Source organism: Ixodes scapularis, unplaced genomic scaffold, assembly GCF_016920785.2.
Source record: "Ixodes scapularis isolate PalLabHiFi unplaced genomic scaffold, ASM1692078v2 PGA_scaffold2__306_contigs__length_199485367, whole genome shotgun sequence".
Taxonomy (NCBI): Eukaryota; Metazoa; Arthropoda; class Arachnida; order Ixodida; family Ixodidae; genus Ixodes; species Ixodes scapularis.
In genome coordinates, this window is record NW_024609857.1 from 57,114,042 (window position 1) to 57,134,691 (window position 20,650).

At 45.9% G+C, this 20,650-nt stretch overlaps 1 protein-coding gene across 1 annotated transcript in view; it reads left to right on the forward strand.

Annotated features, from left to right (window-relative positions):
• Positions 1 to 20,650, forward strand: part of LOC120836340 (medium-chain acyl-CoA ligase ACSF2, mitochondrial) — a 56,944-nt gene that overhangs the window by 22,438 nt on the left and 13,856 nt on the right. Inside the window, exons 6-11 of the mRNA XM_040222086.2 lie at positions 8,223 to 8,318; positions 8,417 to 8,565; positions 12,555 to 12,646; positions 16,189 to 16,265; positions 16,361 to 16,468; positions 18,228 to 18,373. Of these exons, the coding sequence (XP_040078020.2) occupies positions 8,223 to 8,318; positions 8,417 to 8,565; positions 12,555 to 12,646; positions 16,189 to 16,265; positions 16,361 to 16,468; positions 18,228 to 18,373 (668 nt within the window). The remainder of the gene's footprint in view (positions 1 to 8,222; positions 8,319 to 8,416; positions 8,566 to 12,554; positions 12,647 to 16,188; positions 16,266 to 16,360; positions 16,469 to 18,227; positions 18,374 to 20,650) is intronic.

The following is a 20,650-nucleotide window of genomic DNA, read 5'->3' on the forward strand; positions in this document are numbered from 1 at the left end:
TCGTAGTGTATAAAACAGAATATAGGAAAATGGTCACTTAAATCAACTGAAAATACACCCGCATACGCGTCATCAGTTTGGCAGTTCTGTATTTCTGCGTGTCAGCAATATAGCAGCCACGTCGCGATGGCAGTGTTTTGCGTTTTGAACAAAAGACTTGAATTATCGCCGGTGTGACAGTGTGTTCGCGATTCAGTAGTGTAAAACACGATGAGATGACGTAAACTGTCGGGCATTGGTGCCGCTGGTCGGGCCGTGATCGGAGGGGGTGGGGTGTCACGGGTTGACATTCCGCTTTACATTAAAGAGTTTGAGACCATTTGAGGGATTAGATACAATCGATCGACATGCGGATAGTCATGTTGGATCTCTGGTCTTAACCGTAGCTCCTATCGCACTGTGGCCAATGTGACTGTCGGTTGTCTCCTCCCCGAGAGCGATTGCGCTCCGCGAAAAGGACTGAAGAGCATGGAAATATGACGGAAAGTACGTATATCTACAGTTTGGAATTTTGGCATTAAAAAAGAAAAGTAAGTAAAATCGAAAAAAAGAACTAGTCTTTATTTTGTTTTTTTAAATATACTACGGTTCCTGGAGAAACTGCCCTCCAAGTGGCGCGCTGGGATGAGCGCAAGATGTTTTCGCGCTCACCACGGCGTAGCTCTATACATTTAACACCTGCTGCAAGTCGCAGCTTTGACTGCATTCAAGTTGATCGAAAAGCGATTTTTTTGCCCGTGAAGCATCACTTCCAGCTGAGTGAATATCCGCTCTACAAAGATTAATTCAAGACGACAATTGCAGCCGTGCGTGAGCAGCACAAATAGAAGAAGAAACACTACAATAGAAATAGTCGCTACAACGTGCCGTGCGGGGAAGCAGACACATGGCTTGAAACCGTATTGGAGAGGCTCGATTTATTGACTTTAAATAATTACGGCATGATCCAGCGTTTACTTTTTACTAAAAGGTTCATCCGTTCAAAATACTCTCAGAGGTATGACATTGCTGGAAGAAAATCAACATGCTGGGAATATTTGTTATTGCTTGGGTGGTCGCCGAGGAATTCTGTACGTTCAAAACGACTATTATGAAAGACGGTGATGCAGAGCTAGGAAGTAGTGATCGGGTTATGTTGCTGTTATTGATATTGAAATGTGCCAGGTATCTGTATTCCCTCAATGTATGTCCAGCTCAAGCTTGTAGTATGCGTAATCTGTCTACATGTGTGTATAATAAAGGTTCCCGAAGATCCCGAACCGCAACGGTGGCGTGAGCAAATGAAAATATTTTTGGTAGAACATGAATTGGGCGGTACATAGCGCAACCTAACCTAGCTACTTCTCTGCTTGACCCTGCCATCTGGTGGCAAGCAATTTAATTTTCTTTCACGCTACGCGATCATTTCTGGTTACCGTGCAACAGCAGCTTCAAGTTTGTTCTTTTGAGAGCGGCTTTTGGTTTCGCGGTTTGGTTTCCCATTCCTCCGTGATGTGCGGTTGACGAAGGGATTGTGACTCGAGGAATAGCAAAGGTCAGACGTAAAGTGCGCGAAGTAACTGAGTATCGATTGCTTCCGTTTAACATTGCAGTGCTGACGACGAGAAGACTGAGTAACTGCATTTGAAACGCAAGTTTCTTTACCTACAGGGGGAAGCTGGCTTCGCAAATAAAAACAGTTCGCGGAAAGCTCGTGTTACGCTTTTATTTGCTGCTCCTCTCGTCCCGTACAAGAGACGTAGCGTCCTCGTTAAGCTTTATTGAGCTCGATTTGCTCGATTCGGGGCCGCCATAATGAGATGCAGGCGACGGAGGAACTTTGCTCCCCAGCTTCAGGGACGAAAGAAGAACATAGGTTCCAAGACCGTTCCTCCCCTTACGGAGGACTATAGATACCCATTTTTTTTTTCTTTCTAAGTAAGTGTGGCAGTCGTGGGTGGAAAAATTTTCCGGCTGCAGGTGTCGTAGCTCCATCTCCCTATTAGCAGATTTTATGCCTCGTTCACACTTGAAAAAATGCTTTTGAATGGCGGAAAAATCCCCTCCAATCACATTTGTTGACGCTGATACAACGAGTCTTCACGTTGCAGCATCTCACAGTTTCGCAAATACAAGGGTTCTTCCTGCTCGCACGCGTCATTCCATAGTCTCCTCTATACGGAGAAAGCCTGGCGCGTCGCAAAAAGAGACGGCCGCCAAAAATGGGAAAAGAGGAGAGGGGAATCGTTAGTGGAGGGCGGGATCAGAGCCGTATATTGGGAGAGTTTGGCCAGTGGGTGTGGCGACGAAGGCGCCGGAGAGGAGAAAAGTAAATGAAAGGGAGGAGAGCGCCGAAGGAGCGAGAGAGAAATGAGGGAGCAGAGAGGAGACGACCGCCATTTTTTCGCAACGCTGTCGGAGACTGGTCGGAGAAGAGCACTGCTGAGGCTACGCGTCGTCTGCTACAGGCCGACTTCTTTTTCGCCTGAATAAAAGTTTCTGACAATAAGTCGTTAAAACTTCATGTATTAGCTTTTTAACCCACCGAGGAATAACAGTATATCCTTTTCTTTCCACAGCCAGCGATACAAAAGGAAAGAATCAAGATTTAGATGCCGATCCCATGCATTCCGCCGGGAGAATGAACGAAAATGGCGGCCCTCCCCACTCAGCTGCGAGCAGCCGGGAGTTCACGCGCATGCGCTCATGCCTTTCGCTCTGCGCCGCGTGCTGATTGGCTCGCTCGGGAGGAGAGCGTTACGGCGGCGAGATCATAGACTGACCAAACTGTCCCCATATACGGGCGGGATTGCCTGCTAGCGCCACACAACAGCAAGCAACCAAACGCAGCAACACTCTTTTTTTCTCTCTCTCTCACTTTTTTTTCGGTATCGCGGAAAGGAGAAACTCAACGTCAACCCTTTCCCGTTCCTCCCTGCGTCCGTATCTCGGCAACGGTCCTTGAACGGTCGCGGTCGTCGGTTTCGTTTGCACTGAAGGTTGTGCGACGAACTGCCCGGAATGATCGGTATATGGTACTGGGAGTGTTCGGCGATTCACGGGCCATATACTTCGTTTAACCTTAGGTCTGAACGAAGTCAAAGATAAACTTCGTTTCATCTTACGTGCGAGCGAAGGCAATGCTAGGCGTGCGAGCCTAGCATTGCCCGGTTTTTCCGCGGCGCGATACGATGGTCCGACGACGACGAACTCCGCTGGCACGCCAACTCCACCGACGCCACCGGCATGGTGCGTTGTTGCCAGCGCCCTTTCGAATCTCCGCAGCCGTTGCTCCCTGAGTACGAAAACGACGGTGTCGAAAACAGGAAGACAAACGTGGTTCGGGGAGCGGCCGCTGCACGACCCAAGCGCTCGCACACTACCTCTGCCCTTTCTGCTCTGCGCTACCATATTTGTCACCGTTCCGCGCGCCCCTCCTCTCGTTTTTCCTGCTGCCGCGTGCCCTATGGCTCCGTCGTCGATGTGTTAGGCTTTCTCCGTATAGAAGAGGCTATGGTCATTCATTAGCCTGCGCTACGTCGTACGTCTTTCAATAACTGCGGATTACGGGTGAAGTGGGGGTTAAAAATGTCTATGACATGAAGCGAAAGTAAGTGCTGTACGTAACCATATCCCACCCATGTGGTGTTTGAAAAGGTGCTTTTTCCAGGCTTCCTTTCGCATTCAACGTTTCATTGCTACATGAAAAAATAGCTAACACTCCGCAGTGTCGAGGCAGGGTCATATGTCATCTTGACGATACGAGAACGCGGTAAAAAGTCGGAGTGCGCTTAAAGGGATTGTCCGGTCAAATTTTGTATTCGAGAAAACAATTGAATATCATTGTGATTGCCTCGAGAGGCATCGTACGTGCAATATCTGAATTTTATATGCCCCTCTGCATGAGTAATTGAATTTATACTGCTCCAATCGCATCCTAGTGTAAAAGCTGCTTTCACTGGCATCATTAAAGCTCTGACGTCACAAAACGCAAAGCGAGCATTCCGTCTCGTCGTTTGCCTGCGAGTGAACGCTGCAGCGTGCTTCGTTTTTGTTGTTGGGCTCGACTTGTTTCGTGGATGGGTGAGAGTTTTGTTACGTGGTTGGGTGCCACAACCACCGGGCAGCACATGCGAGCCAAAACGGGACGTTCCACACTTTTCCGCGACATGTGCAAAGACGAGAAAAATGGATCATCGCCGTGCGTAGGGACTGAGTTCCCGTCAAGACCGAGATCCCGCTTATGCAGCAATCACCTCACAGAAGAGAACTACGAGCTGAGCTCTAAGCGGACAGAAAGCTTGTAAGCGGAGGTGTGATGCTGTGCCAACGATATTCAACTACGTCCACACACTCCTCGCCCGAATCGGATCAATCGGTTGGATTATGCAGCGAAACCGAAACCAACAGCTAGGCCATCTGGAAACGATGCCAAAAGTTGTATTTAGCGCGCGTGCAGCCAGATTCTGTTTGACCCCCGTGTGAAAATGGAGCGTGGCTGCGATTCGCCAAGCTCGTCCAAGTGATGACATGCATTCGAATGATTCGCCGTTCGCCTTCGACCCACGGACATCGCCTCCGAGGGAACGACCCGCAGCCTCATCACCGATCCAGAGCCGTATATGTAAAGAGTTTGGTCAATGGGAGGTGCGGGCAGAGCCAGGGCGTGTGGCAGACTCGGAAAAAGGGCTTGGCATGCTCTCTTGACCAACCAGAAGCTGAAAAGAATCCCCTAGCAGTGGTGGCGACAAACAGTTCTGATCAAAGGTCTATATTCGTTAATGGTATTAATAAGTGCGTAAGAGTGAAATGTAGTAAGTCTTTGTGGTTGAAAATAGGGTGCAAGCAGAAAGATGTAAGAAACGAATGCGCCGCGCAACTCTGTTTAGCGTGGACAGAGTGTGACCGTTCGGACGGCAGATTCCCGGCCATCGGCGCTTGGCGTACGGATTATGTCGACTTACACCATCATTTTGGACGAACGTGATTGAAACATCACGTGTACCATATTTTCAGCCATTGAGAGTTACTCCAATGCAGTTATCAGGTTTTTTTCTGGCGACCACCGCCAGGGTATTATTTCGAGCTTCTGGTTGGTCACATTCAAATTTCTGAAGACGCCCTGGAACACACCCAGCCCGCTTTCGGCCAATGACGCCTCCTCATTTGTCTCCTATACTTCCCAACAAATGGCCAAACTCTCTACATATACAGCTCTGCACTGATCCAGCGGATCCGCCGGTTCGATATGTGTACCCAGATGCCGCTTCATGTACCTACGCATGCCGCTTCAAAGGCAAAATCTGATTCCTTTGCTTCGCAAGCACTCCTAGTTCGATCGGTGGCCGTCGCAGTTGTGTTTGCTCGAAACGCCATAATTTTGTTCAAAGATTATGGCTGTTTTCGAGTAATATTCAGCTAAAATGCGTGAATTTTTTCGCACACGCTTGGGAACTGCATTAAAAGAACCGTATTTCAGTAGGGTACAGCCTAGGAGGCTATAATTTGAAACAAAATACAAGACATTCATCGACGAACGCTTGCTAGCCCGACCATCTGACAAACTTTTGTTTTTTTATGACGTAACGCAGCAGTCACGGATGTCAGCCATTGACAATGGCGAAATTCGGGGTGCAATTTCGTACATCCGCTCATGAAAGATTTCGTTAATAAGGGGAGATCATATATCAATATAAAAATTACGATTGTGTACATGAAGGCTCCCTGGACGTAACCAGCGCAAAAACTTAAGTACTTCCGGTTTGAACCGGACAATCCCTTTAAGCTTTGCCTTTATGTGTGGAGCGTAATAGCGTTATTGAATCCTCTGCACGCCTAGCTTTCGTCTCCACCTTCACGTCTTCAGTCTTACGTGGCCGACCCCGTCGCCGAGAAGGAGCAGACGTAGATGCTTCATCCGCACTCGTAGAACACGGCGACTCGGAAGAGCGCCCCGCACTGGTAGACGGCACCGCATCCATCGCACACGTGTACTCTCCCGGCGGCATGGCGGCGGCCCCGCGACGGGGTACTCATTGTCCACAGACGGACGATGACGGCAGGGTCGCAGTGTTACTGGGCGGACTCGGCGACAAACGTAAACTTTCCGCTCCTCCGCGATGGACAGAAACTGTACACTCCTCCAGACAGATGAGCCTAAGAAATAATGTTAAGACGTCATTACCCTGTGGACCAATCAGGAATTTCACGTCAAGCCAGCTTTTCTGGCACGGCACCGAGGCGGGCGCGACACGAGCTCCTCAACGTTATTGCGTTAAAACAGCGAGTAGACGCGAGACAACTCCGGCAACTATAGCGACAATTCCGGCAACTCGGGGAACCCGGCACAGATGTGACCTAGCAAACGTCATTCCTTCCATGTGTTCTAATCGTCTGCAGAGGCGCGGAACTCTTTTTCGCGCACGAAAGTTGGTCTCGAATTAATTGCTCACGCGGCCAAATATTCCGCCGCTGGCAAGCAGATTTTGCAACCCGCGATGATATTTCGCGCGGAACAACCCGCAGAACCGCAAGTGTGAACGCAGCATTACGGCCGATATGCCGATCAATAAAGTGCCTCTAGAATATTGCTCTCCGCAAATACACCACACACTAAACACAGGACAACTTTATGCAGCGCGAAGTACAACGTCTGGATACAGGCAAAACTCCTTTGGTAAGGTGTGTCGGTGCCTCCATTCCCCGACATGCTAGACCGGAGCGAAATACATTTAATGTGACCGAGTTAAAAATGTAAAGCTTGGTTTAGCAAGCAGGAGAGGTAACTGGTATCTTACTATTTGCGATATTTAGTTCCGACGTTTTCGGGTCGTCCAGCGGTCTTTTCAATAGCAGATTGTAAAAATGTTCCTCTGGATAAATCCCCCGAGCGTTAAAAAGTGCACCGATTTAGAAAAAAAAAAAAGAAAAGTAATCCCAGTAGGGACTACTATGAAAAGGGGATAATAAGCGGGGCATTGAAGCAGAAGTAGAGTTGATAAAACGACCTGTTTGCCGACGAAAGAATTCTTGCCGGTTATATCTAGGATTCCATGCTTTCAGAGTTTAGTTTTCGGAAAATTCGGAGATTGTTTTTTGCAGTACCTTATTGTCCAAAAAGCGGAGTTTGTTTATTTTGTATTTTTATTTAACATACCTCAAGTCGCCTTGTTAGGGCAATATATGAGGGGGATACAAATCTTGATGACACAAAATACAACATGCAATTACTCAGCTATTACACACACCTAAAAGAAAGAAAGAATCATATAAATCTGAAGAAACAAAATTTAAACAATAGCAATGTTGATATTATATATTTATGATAGATTTCCCGTTCTCCGAAATTCGGAGTTTAATTTTACTGTGTGTCAGATTTTTTTCAATACTCCTTATGAAAACTAGTATTATCCGGACAAAACCCTGCCCCAAATTCGTAAGAACCTACCTGTAAATGATATTTCTTCACCTGGTTTGGGCATTTGCGCCCGTGCAATTGGTAAAACCATTTGTCCCGCAACAAAACTTGTTAAAAAGTGATGATTTATGAATCTTCAATATTACAAGAAAAAAAGATAACAAATCCTTTGATGTAGTCTCTGGAAATCTTTTCCCCCCATCTTGTACAAATCTTGCACTGACGTCACTTGGTCAGACATAATAGGGGAAAGGGTACGTGAGAGCATAGCTTTCGCTAAGTTAACGAGCGCTTCGTGCCACCAGAAAGAGGGTTGGACTGACGTCACGTGCAAGACGCGTATCGCACCGCTCCACTTCTGTGGCTGCGTGGTGTGGAGCGGTGACATGGGGCCTTTGGCTAGCCCATATCCCCCTCTCCCCACCATGATCACATATTTCACTACTATAAAAAACAGAACCTCGCCTTTCTCTAGATTTCCAAACTGAAAACTGGAACAGTGGCTTTTGCTGTGAGCCGAAATCCCCCGTTGTCCTAAAAAAAAACTTATCGCGTGCAACGGTAAACCCCTTTTGTCGCTAGTCCGAGATTTGAAAGGAAACTGGAGATGGCCTCTCCTCAGGACCACACAGTCTGTGCTCTGTCCAAGCTTACTTGTAGTGTTTTTTCATCGTGTTATTTTTTTTTGCCATTGTGACTTTATAATTTTGAGTTTTTCAGATAAATACGAGTTAGCAAAACTTTTTCAAGCGAGTGTATATTTTGTTCTCATTTTATTTAATTCATTCCAAAGAACGGCACCTTACTTAATATATATCCTATGCAGGGTACGACTGGGAAACCCAAGGCAGCCCTGTTGTCTCATTTTAACATAGTGAACAACGCCAACTTGGGCGGCCGTTGGCTTGGACTCCATGAGCAAGTACGATGCATTTCTCATTATCGTAGTGTCATGCTCGTAATGCGAGCATCTGTCAAAAGTTCAACCCGTCTAGTATACAACATGTCCTCCGACTCCAGGACGATTCGATCTGCCTCAACGTACCCCTGGTCCACTGCTACGGCTGTGTGGGAGGTTCGCTGGCAGCAGCCCTGTTTGGGGCCACCCTTGTGATGCCGGCCCCAAGCTTCAAAGCGAAGGCCGCTCTCGAGGCAATCGCAGAGCAACGGTAATGCGCTTTGATTATGACCAAAGTGACACTCCATCTTTTTTGACATCGCGTTGGCTTTTTTGCGCTACAGTTCGGCTTGATATCTCTGTGGTGTGAGCTGCCGGCACACGCAGATGCAAAGAATGTCTGTCTGTCTTTCACACGACTTCTATACTAAGACTTCCAAATCGCAGCAATAACTCTCCAGGTAGAGTATTAAAAACCCTGCCAACTTCGTTTGAGACTATAGTGGAGACGGGAGCCAAAATGTTTTCGCTGCAATGTAAAAACGCTTTCTGCACTAAAAAAAAAAAAAAAAACTCTGGCAGTTGGTGTTACAATTTTTTTTCTCCATAATTCCTTTCTTATTAAAGCTAACTTTGATATAGCCTTGAAAGGAGTGAGTGAAGCGTGCCGTCGAAGGGAGGTGGCCGGCTGCAAAATACCTGCGCCGTGAACCCATTGGCCACCCCCCATGATGGAGACGTAAAACAATGCAAAGAAGAAGCAAAAAACTAAGATGATTTGGGAAGACGCTTTGAGAAAACTTCGTCATTTGTGAAAACTTCAAAAAACACAGCAAGAAAGAATAAACGGTACAAAATGTGGACGTGAAAACGCTGACACCGCGTCGTGTGCCTCTAAAGTCTCTGTTATACTCCGACGTTGAGCGCAGCGAACGCAGCGTAGCGCAGAACGTGCGCCTTTCATTGGCCGCCGAGCAGGTACCCAATATCTACGACTACTCAACATCTGTTTGCTCTGCGCTACGCCGCGTTTGCTATGTTCGACGGCGTAGTATAACAGGTGCTTAAGACGGAGGTTCGACTTAGCGCCGCTGCGTTCCTAATAAAAGTTAGTCCTGCATATGACCGGTCTGATCGTTAAACCGAAATACAACGCGAACTTTTCGTCAGTAAACCATGCACCGTTCCCGAAATCTGACGTCGTGTGACTTTAAACGTTTCTTTAAGGGCGCCACCATCATGAGGATCGCGGCGCCGACAATGCCATCTAGCGGCTTAATAAAGAATTATCATTATTATTATTATTATATTTTATTATATTATTATATTATATTATATTATATGAAGAATTTTCCGACCTCCTCCATTCTGCTTTTGACAATAATCTATACAGTTGCGGTCTAGTTTTAGATATTTCTAAAGCTTTTGACTCCGTCGACCACAGTATATTGCTTCAGAAATTACACAAGCTGGGATTTCGTGGCAACTTTCACACACTTCTTACAAATTATCTCTCTAATCGTTCCCAGGTTGTTGCTCTGGGAGGTCTAAACATGAGCACACAAGTGTCTCTGACGTGTGGCGTTCCACAAGGATCCATAATCTCCCCCTTATTGTTTAATATTTATGTGAATGATCTTGCAGAAAACATCTTAAATTGTCATATATTTCAATATGCGGATGATACAGTTTTAGTCGCGTGTCACACCAACTACACATCAGCCGTACAAATACTACAACAAGCTGTTTTCACTGCTATGAACTGGTTTCGTGACAACCGCATCAAAGTCAACGCCTCAAAAACTAGTTTAGTATGCTTTAGAAATCCCTTAAAACAAACTGTGACAAACATTCCTCTCTTCATTCATACCTCCGATTGTGCTTCTTGTTACTGTACGGCAGTTTCTTATGTCAATTCAGTTAAATACCTGGGAGTTTATTTTGACAGCGACCTTGCTTGGAACACCCACCTGTCCTATATTTGTAGCAAACTCAGAAGTACTGCCTGGCTTTTGTACACCGTTAGACATCTTGCTCCAATCGGTGTGCGCAGAGCTATTGCCAGCAGTCTTGCTTACGGCGTTTTAAGATACAGTGGAATCACCATTCTTTCCAATTGCTCCATAAGATGGCAAATACGCATCGATAATATTTTGCGGAACTTACTGAAGAGCGTGGCGTATGACTGTGATTTGACAGAATGCGGAAGTATCTTTGAGTATCTTGGTTTACCTTCCTTCCAAAAGTTGTTTGTGAATTCAGTAATTTTGCGCCACTTTTGGATGGATGATTGGATGGATGGATGGATGGATGGATGAAGAGATAGTCCTCGCTATGTTGTACCTCGTTATTATACTCGCTACGGACAAGCTACTCGTGATATTTATGTCCCGAAAATATTTAATTCGCTTCCTGATGACATATTTACGCTTACCTCAAAAAAGCAACTAAAAAAATTCCTAATTGATTAGACTCTACCTTAAGTACTCGTTAATGTTTCCTTACCTTTTTCTCTCTTTTTTTGACAACTTTGTCGGAACCTTTTTATTTTGCCTGTATATATTTTTATATTGTTTCTACCGGTTCACTGTGATTGACTATCTCTGTCAGTGGCATGTATATATCTATATGTGTGCTTTGTGTGTGTCTCTACATGTACCTGTACATATGTCTATAATGTTTCTACCGGTCTACTGGGATTTACTGATTTACTATCTCTATCCGTGCCATGTACAAAGTGACTGACTACCCACCGCCTCCCCTCCCCCACCCCGGACAACTATGACTGTTTATCGGTGTTTGTTAACTAGAGGTATATAATCGCTTACTACCTCTTCCGGGCCATGTCCCACAAGCCTACTTTGGCTTTGACGGGCCCGAAAATATCGAAAACAAACATGAAAGTGGAATAAATATTATTATTATTATTATAACTCGCTGTTTAATCGGTCGGACATCCAGCTCCGATTTCTCTTCGACGACTGGTCATTTCGGAGGCGCTGAAGGGGTCAGCGGAGAGTAGATATCATCATTAGCAGTGCCTCCGCGTCGCTCAAAATTGTTTCTTACTCACACATTCACTAAATATGTGCGGGTGGTCACCATTTCTAAATCATAGGACCTAAATCTTGTTTAACCAAGGCTTCTTTAAAAATTAGCGACTCGAGTGATCCTTCATCAAAAGCTTTTGTCAGCTATAGTTGAATGGTTAACTAAGTATTTAATAAGAACGAAACTGTAGTGGAAGAAACAAAACCTCCGAGGTCCGAACAGCTCGAGTTACCACTTCTGGAAGAGGGCGCTAGGTTCGTGGGGAGAAACGAGGGCATTTGGTCCCCTATTACGCACCCCTTTCTCTTTTTTTAAGTGTGTGGGTAGCCAACGGTGTGGCTGTTGAGAAACTTGGCTAGACTTGGCTATAGTGGGTATGGTTGGAAATCGACAGGTTGAATATAGCTGAGTAGTGACAGGCCATCACCTGGACTCCTCGAAAGAACGAGGACAAAGAGGGCTGAGTGCTTTGGTTTAGTTTCCATAACAAAAGAATATATGAGCAGTTTAATGTCGTCTATGCGGATAAACTTTTGGCATTTGATCGCTACATCTTTAGGGGTGGCACGTAGACGTTTTTCTACCCTTCACAGCCAGTGGAGCAAAAGCAAATGTTTCAGTGATAACCATAATCTGTGCTCCGGCACCGGGTTGGAATCGATCCGCTTGGCTTAGGCGACGTTGTCGTAAACACATACGCAACGATGAGTCTGAGACCAAGCCCCTTGCTATTTACGCTCGCAATCGAGTGGCTTTATAAATAAGAATCCTCGCGAAAACATGTGAAGCTCAGTAACATCGTAGCCACACTCGCGCTACAGCATCTTGTGCTCATCGCACACATCCTGCGATTGTCCTTATGATTATTAAAATTATTTATGCACCCGACGACGCCGCAGTGATAGCTAAAAAACGTAGATTTCCAGAAATTGTAACACGATAAAAATAAACGCTCGGAACAACCTCACGCACGACGTCTGTCTCTAAGGCTTTTCTCCCATACCCTTGGCGGTTGCATACCTTGTGTCAGCGGGCAGTACAAAAAAACGCCAGGTCGAGGGTGCATCAGTTGCGCGCTGGTATAAGGTTGTGCGAAAAAGGTCTATGGAGTCCAGACTCGTGGTGTTTCTTGAAGACAGTATGCCCTTTTTATCTGATGTGTGACTGCAACCCTTCCCCATTTTCTTGAATATGTAATCTTTGTTGCAGGTGCACGTTTATCTATGGAACGCCCACAATGTACATAGACATGATTAAGGAGCAACAAGAGGGGAAGTACGACGTTTCGTCTGTTCGGAAAGGTACGACAGTTCCATTTCTAAATTTATAAGTAATGAAGAGCTCTATATTCCGACTTCACCAAGTACCGCTATCGTTTGATCGTGCAGCGGGCGCGCATCATAAAGGGCAACTCCCATTCATTTTGTTTTCTTCTCAATTTCGTGGTTTATGCAGCATTTTTGAATTCCGACCTATAAATTTGGTAGTATATACAGTTTTGTTATACATCTTCCTGATAGTTATAATTTATTTACCGCATTTAAATAGTTTGGTGGGTCACGGAGTATTAGAGAAAGGTAAGTACTGGCCAACGTTATTAAATCAACTCAATAACGACTGCTCAAGGCGCCGCTTCTTCGTTCAGTACACTACCCCCCCCCCCCCCCCCCCTCCTCAACTTCCGTCTTCCGTCGTTGCACCGTTTTTCGCGGGAACGGCCGCTATGGTAACTACAGTTGCGCAGGTTTTATCACAGCGCCTATATGGCCCTTCACCGTAGCATCTTCCAGGCGTCTCCTAAGAATACAGATCTTAAAATTCAGCCTCTAAAGGTGACGCTTCTTCGAAAAACGGGTGACGGGCTCGAGGGGGAGAGGTGGGAGGGGAGTACCTTTTTCCACGAGAGTGCCACATATGGTATAACTACATAGGGTTACGAACTGAAGGGACATGTATCTAAACATACGGACTTCTCGCAATCTTTTGGTTCGGTATAAGACGTAGGGATGCCCCGTCATTTTTACTGGAAAATGTAAAACCATTTACAGTTACTAATTTGTTTTTCTTCTTTTGTTACACATCGCAGTTGCTGCGCGCGCTTTTCGATCCAGATGGGCAGGCATATTCCTGATTTTCTAGATGGTATCGTTAACTTTGTTATCACGCTGCTGTCAAAACCCTAACGAAGTCGTGTTACTACACCTAAAGCTAGAGAATTGAAACTACGGTGCAATTGGAGCGCGTCTACGACTGGATGTTTAGCGTCCTATTCCGCCCCATGCATCGAAAATGGTTCCTAAAAGTGACAACAAACGACGACACAAAAGCCGGAGTGTCACGTTGTCAGACGTCGCGATCCTGGCGGTGGGCCGTAGAAATACCGGCGAAAAACCCGAGCGAACGCCAGTATCGCTGTCGTCGCGACGTCCAATACTCCTGGCTGCCGAAGCTTTCGTTTAGCTGTCACGCTGGAAAAGTGACCTGCCGCAGAACGGGCGTCTGTCATATTCCCCACCGTTGCTGTGACGCCGCCAGTATCGCGGCCGGCGCCAGCGTGACACGTCAATGACGTCATCGGGCGGAAATCGAAGGACCACTCCTTTGGACGGGGTAAACACAGAGGTCGCGAGATGCGTTCCAGGCACCATAATGAAACTGAATTGTCTTCTACGCAAACGTATTGCTTGAGAAGCGGTGTCAGTTATTGAAAAGAAGAGGCCATCGTGGCGTCGCTTGTCAGATGGAAGCCCGGCACAACTCCCGAACGGAAATATTGGAGTCAACCGCGCTGCCGTTTGTGTATTACTTTTTGTACCTTTCTCGTGCTAGCCCTACAAACAAAAGGACGCCGGTTTGCTTTCTTCATGACGAGTGCGCGCTGAGCTAGTACTGCAAGTGTGCAGCCAAAGTTTTGTAGCTTATAAATAATACCCGTACCTGCAATATTATTTTTTTAGTTACGTAGTAATTTTTTTTGTGTTGTTTATTTATGTACGTACGAAAGCTAGAACTTGCGAGCGCTTAACAAGTTTTTATTAGAAAGATATTTATAGGTACTGGGAACTTGTTGGAGATTGGTTCAGGAGCGGAACTAATCCAAACGCAGAACAATTGGGCAACAAAATAATAAAAATACTCAAGCATAGTATGCAGTCATATATTAATTATACGAAGGTAAATGCAGAATTCGACTGTGCGTAAAAAAAGAGTGTTAAAAAAAAACAATAAAATAGACTGATTTTCAGAATATATATAATGCATTGAATACCACGCCTGCGATCCACGATTAACATTTTATATAAAGGTGTGTCTGCATGAGAGTATGACCATACGACACACTACCAAAAGGATGGATACTGAGGCCCTAATACTCACGAAAATTTAAAGCAAGAAGACTTTTTTTTTTTTCTTTTTCATATTGCACTTTTTGGAAATAAATTGCACAGCCTTGGCTTTGCTAGAATTAATATCGTCGCTTATAGAAATAGCTCATATTCAAATCCATGTTTAAAAAAAAATGAAAGGCACAGCTATTCATCGATATTTAACGGGCGGTGGATTGAAATTCATACGTGAACTTTATTTCAAGTTACCTCGACGTGCATTGCCATAGCGAAAAGTCAAAACTGATTTCCAATTCTCGAACATACCTAGAACGTTCTTGCAAAGTTGAAGGTGTGGCTGAACTATTACACATGAACGAAAAAAATCAGGAAGAGATAAGGGTGCGTCGCCAATGTAGTATTTTTTTTTTTTTTTCATAATCCAAGATTTTGTTTTTACGATTAGGGAATTAACTAGGGTCTGGGTTGGCAAATGAAGGATAGGGTTTTTTGGGAGTGGCTGTAGGGATTTGGTTCTCGAACACAATTAGTAACGCTGGTGCCCCAACGGAGTTGGATCTAATAACGTTGGCACTGGCTTAGGGTTATGACATCAAACTACTTAGCCTACAGCGCTCATTTTCCTTTATTTTCTCGTTCTAAGGCGCGTAAAAGACCGTCTCTCAGTAAAAGCTCTTATCATTGACGGTGTTGCGAGATAATTTTTGTTAGGGGCTATTATTTATACTCTGCCTGTGAGCGCGTGCCGTCAGCGTCTGAGCAAGCTCATACGCGAGCCCGTTCAATATCTTCTGCCGTAGTGCGCGACACCACGTAGGTGCCGTCTCCGTGATCAGCATCGAGTCATCCGCCGTCTTCGCCGTGCACGGAAGGACGCCTGACGCCGATGCGTCCTTTGCGACTTTTGAGCCGGGAGCGACAATTAATGAGTCCTCACCCTCTTTGTGGTTTTATTGTCGATGACGTGTAAGTAAACTGGTTTGTGTTTGTAACCGAACCTAAAGCGCTCAGGGTAGACCCTCTTGGCCGCCGAGAACGTCGCCCTACAGCTGCCAGCATTTTCTATGATCCCCTGGTTCATCAAACTTGAATAACCCTTTTGACGAACTTACGCAAATCGGGCGAGATCTGCTGGAAGAGATTGGCCTTTAATGACAAATCATCCAAAAAAAACTCAACCACCTACATGCTAAGCGCATGCAAAAGGTCTAAAGAAAAAAAGGATTTACAGTTACCGCGACTGGAGCAGTTTTGACCACGCAGCACTATTGAATCCCCATGTCACAATACAAAAATATGTAAATCCGTATTCATGGTTTGCAATGATGTCTCACCATTGGCTATTGTAGTGAACTTCCTGCTGAGCGCGCTCCTCCTGCAGCATACGCTTCGCACCCTCACATTCGTTAACATTGACAAGAGCGAGTAAAAATGAACACCGGCATAACGCAATCATGTCACATATAGTAATGGCAATGGGTAAATGTTTACACCAACAGGTATCATGGGTGGAGATTCATGTCCCCTAGAAGTGGTGACTAACGCAATGACAACGTTGAACATGCAACAGTTCCAGGTAAGTTTGCGCGTATATCTACTCAGGACACCGCCAGTAAACGTTTTTTCTTCAAGTCGCTACGACGCTAAACACGGCTGAGGACAACATTTCAGACTCTCTATGGTACCACGGAGATGGGCCCGGCTATAACCTGTACAGACAGTGCTGAATCGACGGAGCAGTGGATCGAAACAGTGGGAAAGCCACTCGATCACACAGAGGTCAGTGGACGTGGTCTTCATGGTGGACATTGGGGACTTTTTAACAAACCGTTACCGCGTTCCTCGTGCCGCACCACCGGAGTCTTTAAAGCGTGATTTTAAGCGCGCGCCCCGCGGTCATGGTATCGCCCAGACGCTCGCTTAAAAGCATGCCTCCAAGGCACCGGTACTAGAGTACGAGAAAAACGGTGACGGTTTCCTAAAAGTCCCTATGATTTTAGTTAGAGTTACAGTTACTTAAAAATAAAAGTAACGTGTTGCAGTTACAATTACTTCGACTAAATAACTTGCTTTCAAGATACTATTTTTTTAATTCATCTATGAAACATTCCTGTCAATACACAATGACTACGATATATATATCTTTCTAAGTGTTCTTTCCATGCTTAGCGGTAGTGCCCAGAAATGAGTCGAAACTCACCCCGAGGTTCATGTGAAGGTTGGAGGAAGAGTACCTCCCGGCTGCGTATACATTTTTGCAGTGTTTGCAGCGAGCAGTGATGTGATCACCACTATATTCGACAAGATCAAATGCAGTTCATGGACGGGCCACGCTAACACTCTCCGTTCGTCACTCATGACAGCGTCTCGTTTGAGCGATGACGGTTGATTACCATCCAACTATTTTTCGTCTTTCTTGCGACGTTCTCCCTCCGACCGCTTGTGCCAAAATACCGTTAGTATCAAACAAGGTAAAGATAGTAGTGAACAAAAACGGCATTAAGTGGTCTCAGAATGCGTTCAGCTTTTATTTTTAATATATTATATGTAACGCACAACGAAAGACTCAACCGTAGATTACGGTCTCACGACCACTGTGAAAGGGAAAGTCGACCAGTAGAAACATCGTCTGTCGTCCCGGTCAGACAGTGTCTACTGGCGGCGACTCGCTTTTCACTAAGAAAGCTATCGCTGCGACAGCTGGGGGACCGACGACAGAGGCTCTCGTTCGACGTTAAAGAGTTCACCGTGAGGTTTCTACGCGTCGCATGTTTCCGCGAGGCGGCTCTGTCGCTTGGCTGAAGAGGCTGGGCTGTTCGATGAGGCCGGGCAGGGTGAAGACGGGGCCATGAGTCACGTACTAAAATGTTGAAATGAAGAAAATGCCAAATGCGCTTTTCCGCACAATGAGAAAGGAGAAACAGTAATAGGAAAACGTCTGCCCTCTGCAACGACACTTTGCTCCGGCGAAAAAGGTTTCGAGTTCCTGTTTTATTTTGACGCGTCCAATGTGAGGCCCAACATCCCCACATGGTGGAACCCGCTCTAGTGTTGGTAAAATAGGATCATGTTGTTTTTTTTTTGCGAAATGTATCTGCATCTTTTGCAGAAACGTTTTAGTTACTTTAAAAAAAATAAATTATTTAAGTTATCGTTACCGTTTCTTCAAATAAAATGTAGCGAGTTACAGACAGAAAGTTACAAAAATAATATTAACAAAGAGCTAGAGTATTGCTCTACAAGTATTGCGATACTACCCCAGGCTATATAATCAGTCAATCCAGTGCGGCCTCGGTTTCAATGCGACCTATCGCCTAGCCTCTCTAAATGTGCACCCCGCCGCCGGCGCTTGTAAGGGGTGTCTCCTAACCGGTTTCCACAATCAGTGGAGCTGTGGCGCCATCACATGACGACGTTGCGAACTTTGAATAAGTGTGCTCCCAGCAAGACCAAGGGGCACTAATGCTAACGTATTAAAAAATGAGATGTATTCTCTTCATGTTTGTAAAGGCTCCATTTTCTGGCGCTGTGTTCTCAGGTGAAGATTGTCGATTCGCAAGGCAGAATCGTCCCCTTCAACCAGAGCGGGGAACTTTGCGCTCGAGGCTACGGTGTCTTCAAGGGCTACCTCAAGCAGGACGACAAGACAAGAGAGGTCGTGCGCGACAACTGGTATCACACCGGGTGAGGGCAGTAATAGCACTTACTGAGCTACATTCTGCTATGATCTGTGACAGATTAAGAGTTCAAAGGCGGCTCCTCCCATCTCTTTCCAAGTTAGCTGAGCGAACGCTGGAGAAGAGGTTGCCTTCATTCCGTAGTTCGTATTGCTAAAATAAAAAAAAAATAGATGGGAGGAATTTCCCCTGAAGGTTTAATCAGTCACCGACTAGAGTGTCCTCGATTTCTCGTTGTGAGCTACCGAACACAGTTTTACTGCTTGTAGACGTGCCGAATGTGGAGTGGGACCTCTTGCCGCCTGACCGCAAGATCTTTCGCTGGGAAAGCTGGTGGTAGAAGGAAAGAATATATTAGAGTCGTGATGTAGGCGAGTTGGTTCGTGGTAAACGGAAATGAGTAGCGCGCAAGAAAATACAGACAAGGACAAGAGGGAAGATGCGAACAATGTCAGTAAGTTGTATGATGCATGCAGGTACAGCGGCTGACAGATGCTGGCTTCCCAACGTCAGTTATTGTGGCAGTGGCGCAGACGTTGCTAAAAAAGATCAAGGGAGGGTTGGGTAAGAAAAAAGAGAGACCCACAACGAGACCCCACGTGCCCCCTTACATACACAAAGCCTTGCATAATTTGAAAAAAGAAGCCGGGCGGTTTGACGCTCCATTGTGTTTTCGGCACCTCGAAAGTTGGCGCAACTCTGCCTTAGAATTGCGGAAAAAGCTGGGGGAAAGAGCCAATGTGCCGTAAAGCACAGGAACAAGTATGTTGATTTTTCGGTTGGTGTGGTATAAAAGATCCCACTCAGCTGCGGAACAGTGTACATCGGCCAAACCGAACGATGTGTTAATGAAAGAGCCCGTGAACATGACTGGTCATTCCGGTCGACCGTTGGGGGTCACTAAAGTCACTGGATCTGGGGAAGTAGCGATAAAGCCTTCCCACCTGCTAGCCGGACACAAACAAATACCAACATACAGACAAAACCTCTCAAGGTAGTTGGCTCATCGCTGTCGGTTGCATGATGATCGCCATTTTGGACGCTTTTGAAAGCTTCGAAACTTCGAAAGTGCCAATAAGACCAGTCGCATCAAGATCGCTGTGGAGCATTATCGTACTGAAAGCGTTCCTAGGCCAGTATGAGCGTCTTTGGTACTGTCAATGCAATAAACTTATCACTCACGCTTATTTCCCCAGATCTCTTACAATTATGTTGCTCTTGCGTGTTCCTAGACAGTAAAAGTATTTTTCAATGCCTCCAAGCACTGACGTTGCGTGTGATGGCGGTACAAAGATGTACGGCATCACTTGCGGCGTCGGTGCTTGGGGGCATTGAAAAACATTTTTATTGTTTAGAACAGGGGTGGCCAAGCTGACTCAGCCAAAGAGCTGCACACAAAACCACGAAACTTCCAGGAGCCGCGGGGGGGGGGGGGGGGGGGGGGGGCAAACTTTTGTCTAGAACATTAAACGAAACTTGAACTACTTTAAATCTATCCGAGTCAAATAGGTCCATCTGTACGTAAGGTAGCACAAGGCTGCACCCGCAACCTGACTTTCGATTTAAAACGCGTTCCATTTCTCTTTTTGGAGAAGTGCTCGTGTGACCGGGAGTGTGGCGGGGGGGGGGGGGGGGGTAACAATGAAGACGATTCTTTCCCGCTGCGCGCTGGATACTACCGCAACATGCATGATTCCAATACTTTCGGAACCTAGATTTTATACCGAGTGAGCAACAACATAGGAAGTGTCCAAAAGGTAATAGATGTTTTGGACGGTAGGTATCACCATACACAAATTACAAATCAAAGAGACGAACTTTTAGATTTTCACAGTGTGGAAACAGCGAACAGTGGAAGTTTTTATTTCTAAGGCCAAGGACCAGGCGAAGAGCAGAAGGTGAAGAGGAATTTCAGCGGCAGGGTCTTTTGGTGTTACAACCGCTACAAAGCACCTAAGCAGTGTGGAAGGTGTTAGCTTTGCCGTGGCTCAAGTTTTGTAATGGCGCACTGTGCCTATTGTCAGGCGCCCGTCACTGCCACGAGGTGCGTGAGAAAGATGAAAGCAGGTAAGCACTGTGAGCTAGTCAAGCACCAACAAAAGGGTACCCTGAAGGGTACATTACCTGATTCAGATTTGACGCCAGGGATGCCTGATCGAAGATAAGCTTTGGGTGAAGCCTCAGCAGGGTGCACGAACGGTGCCTACCACATGCTGTTGAGCAGCACGAGGTAAAATTTGGGAAGCAATCTTTCTTCGAAATGAGCTGCAGTCAACTTTTGCAA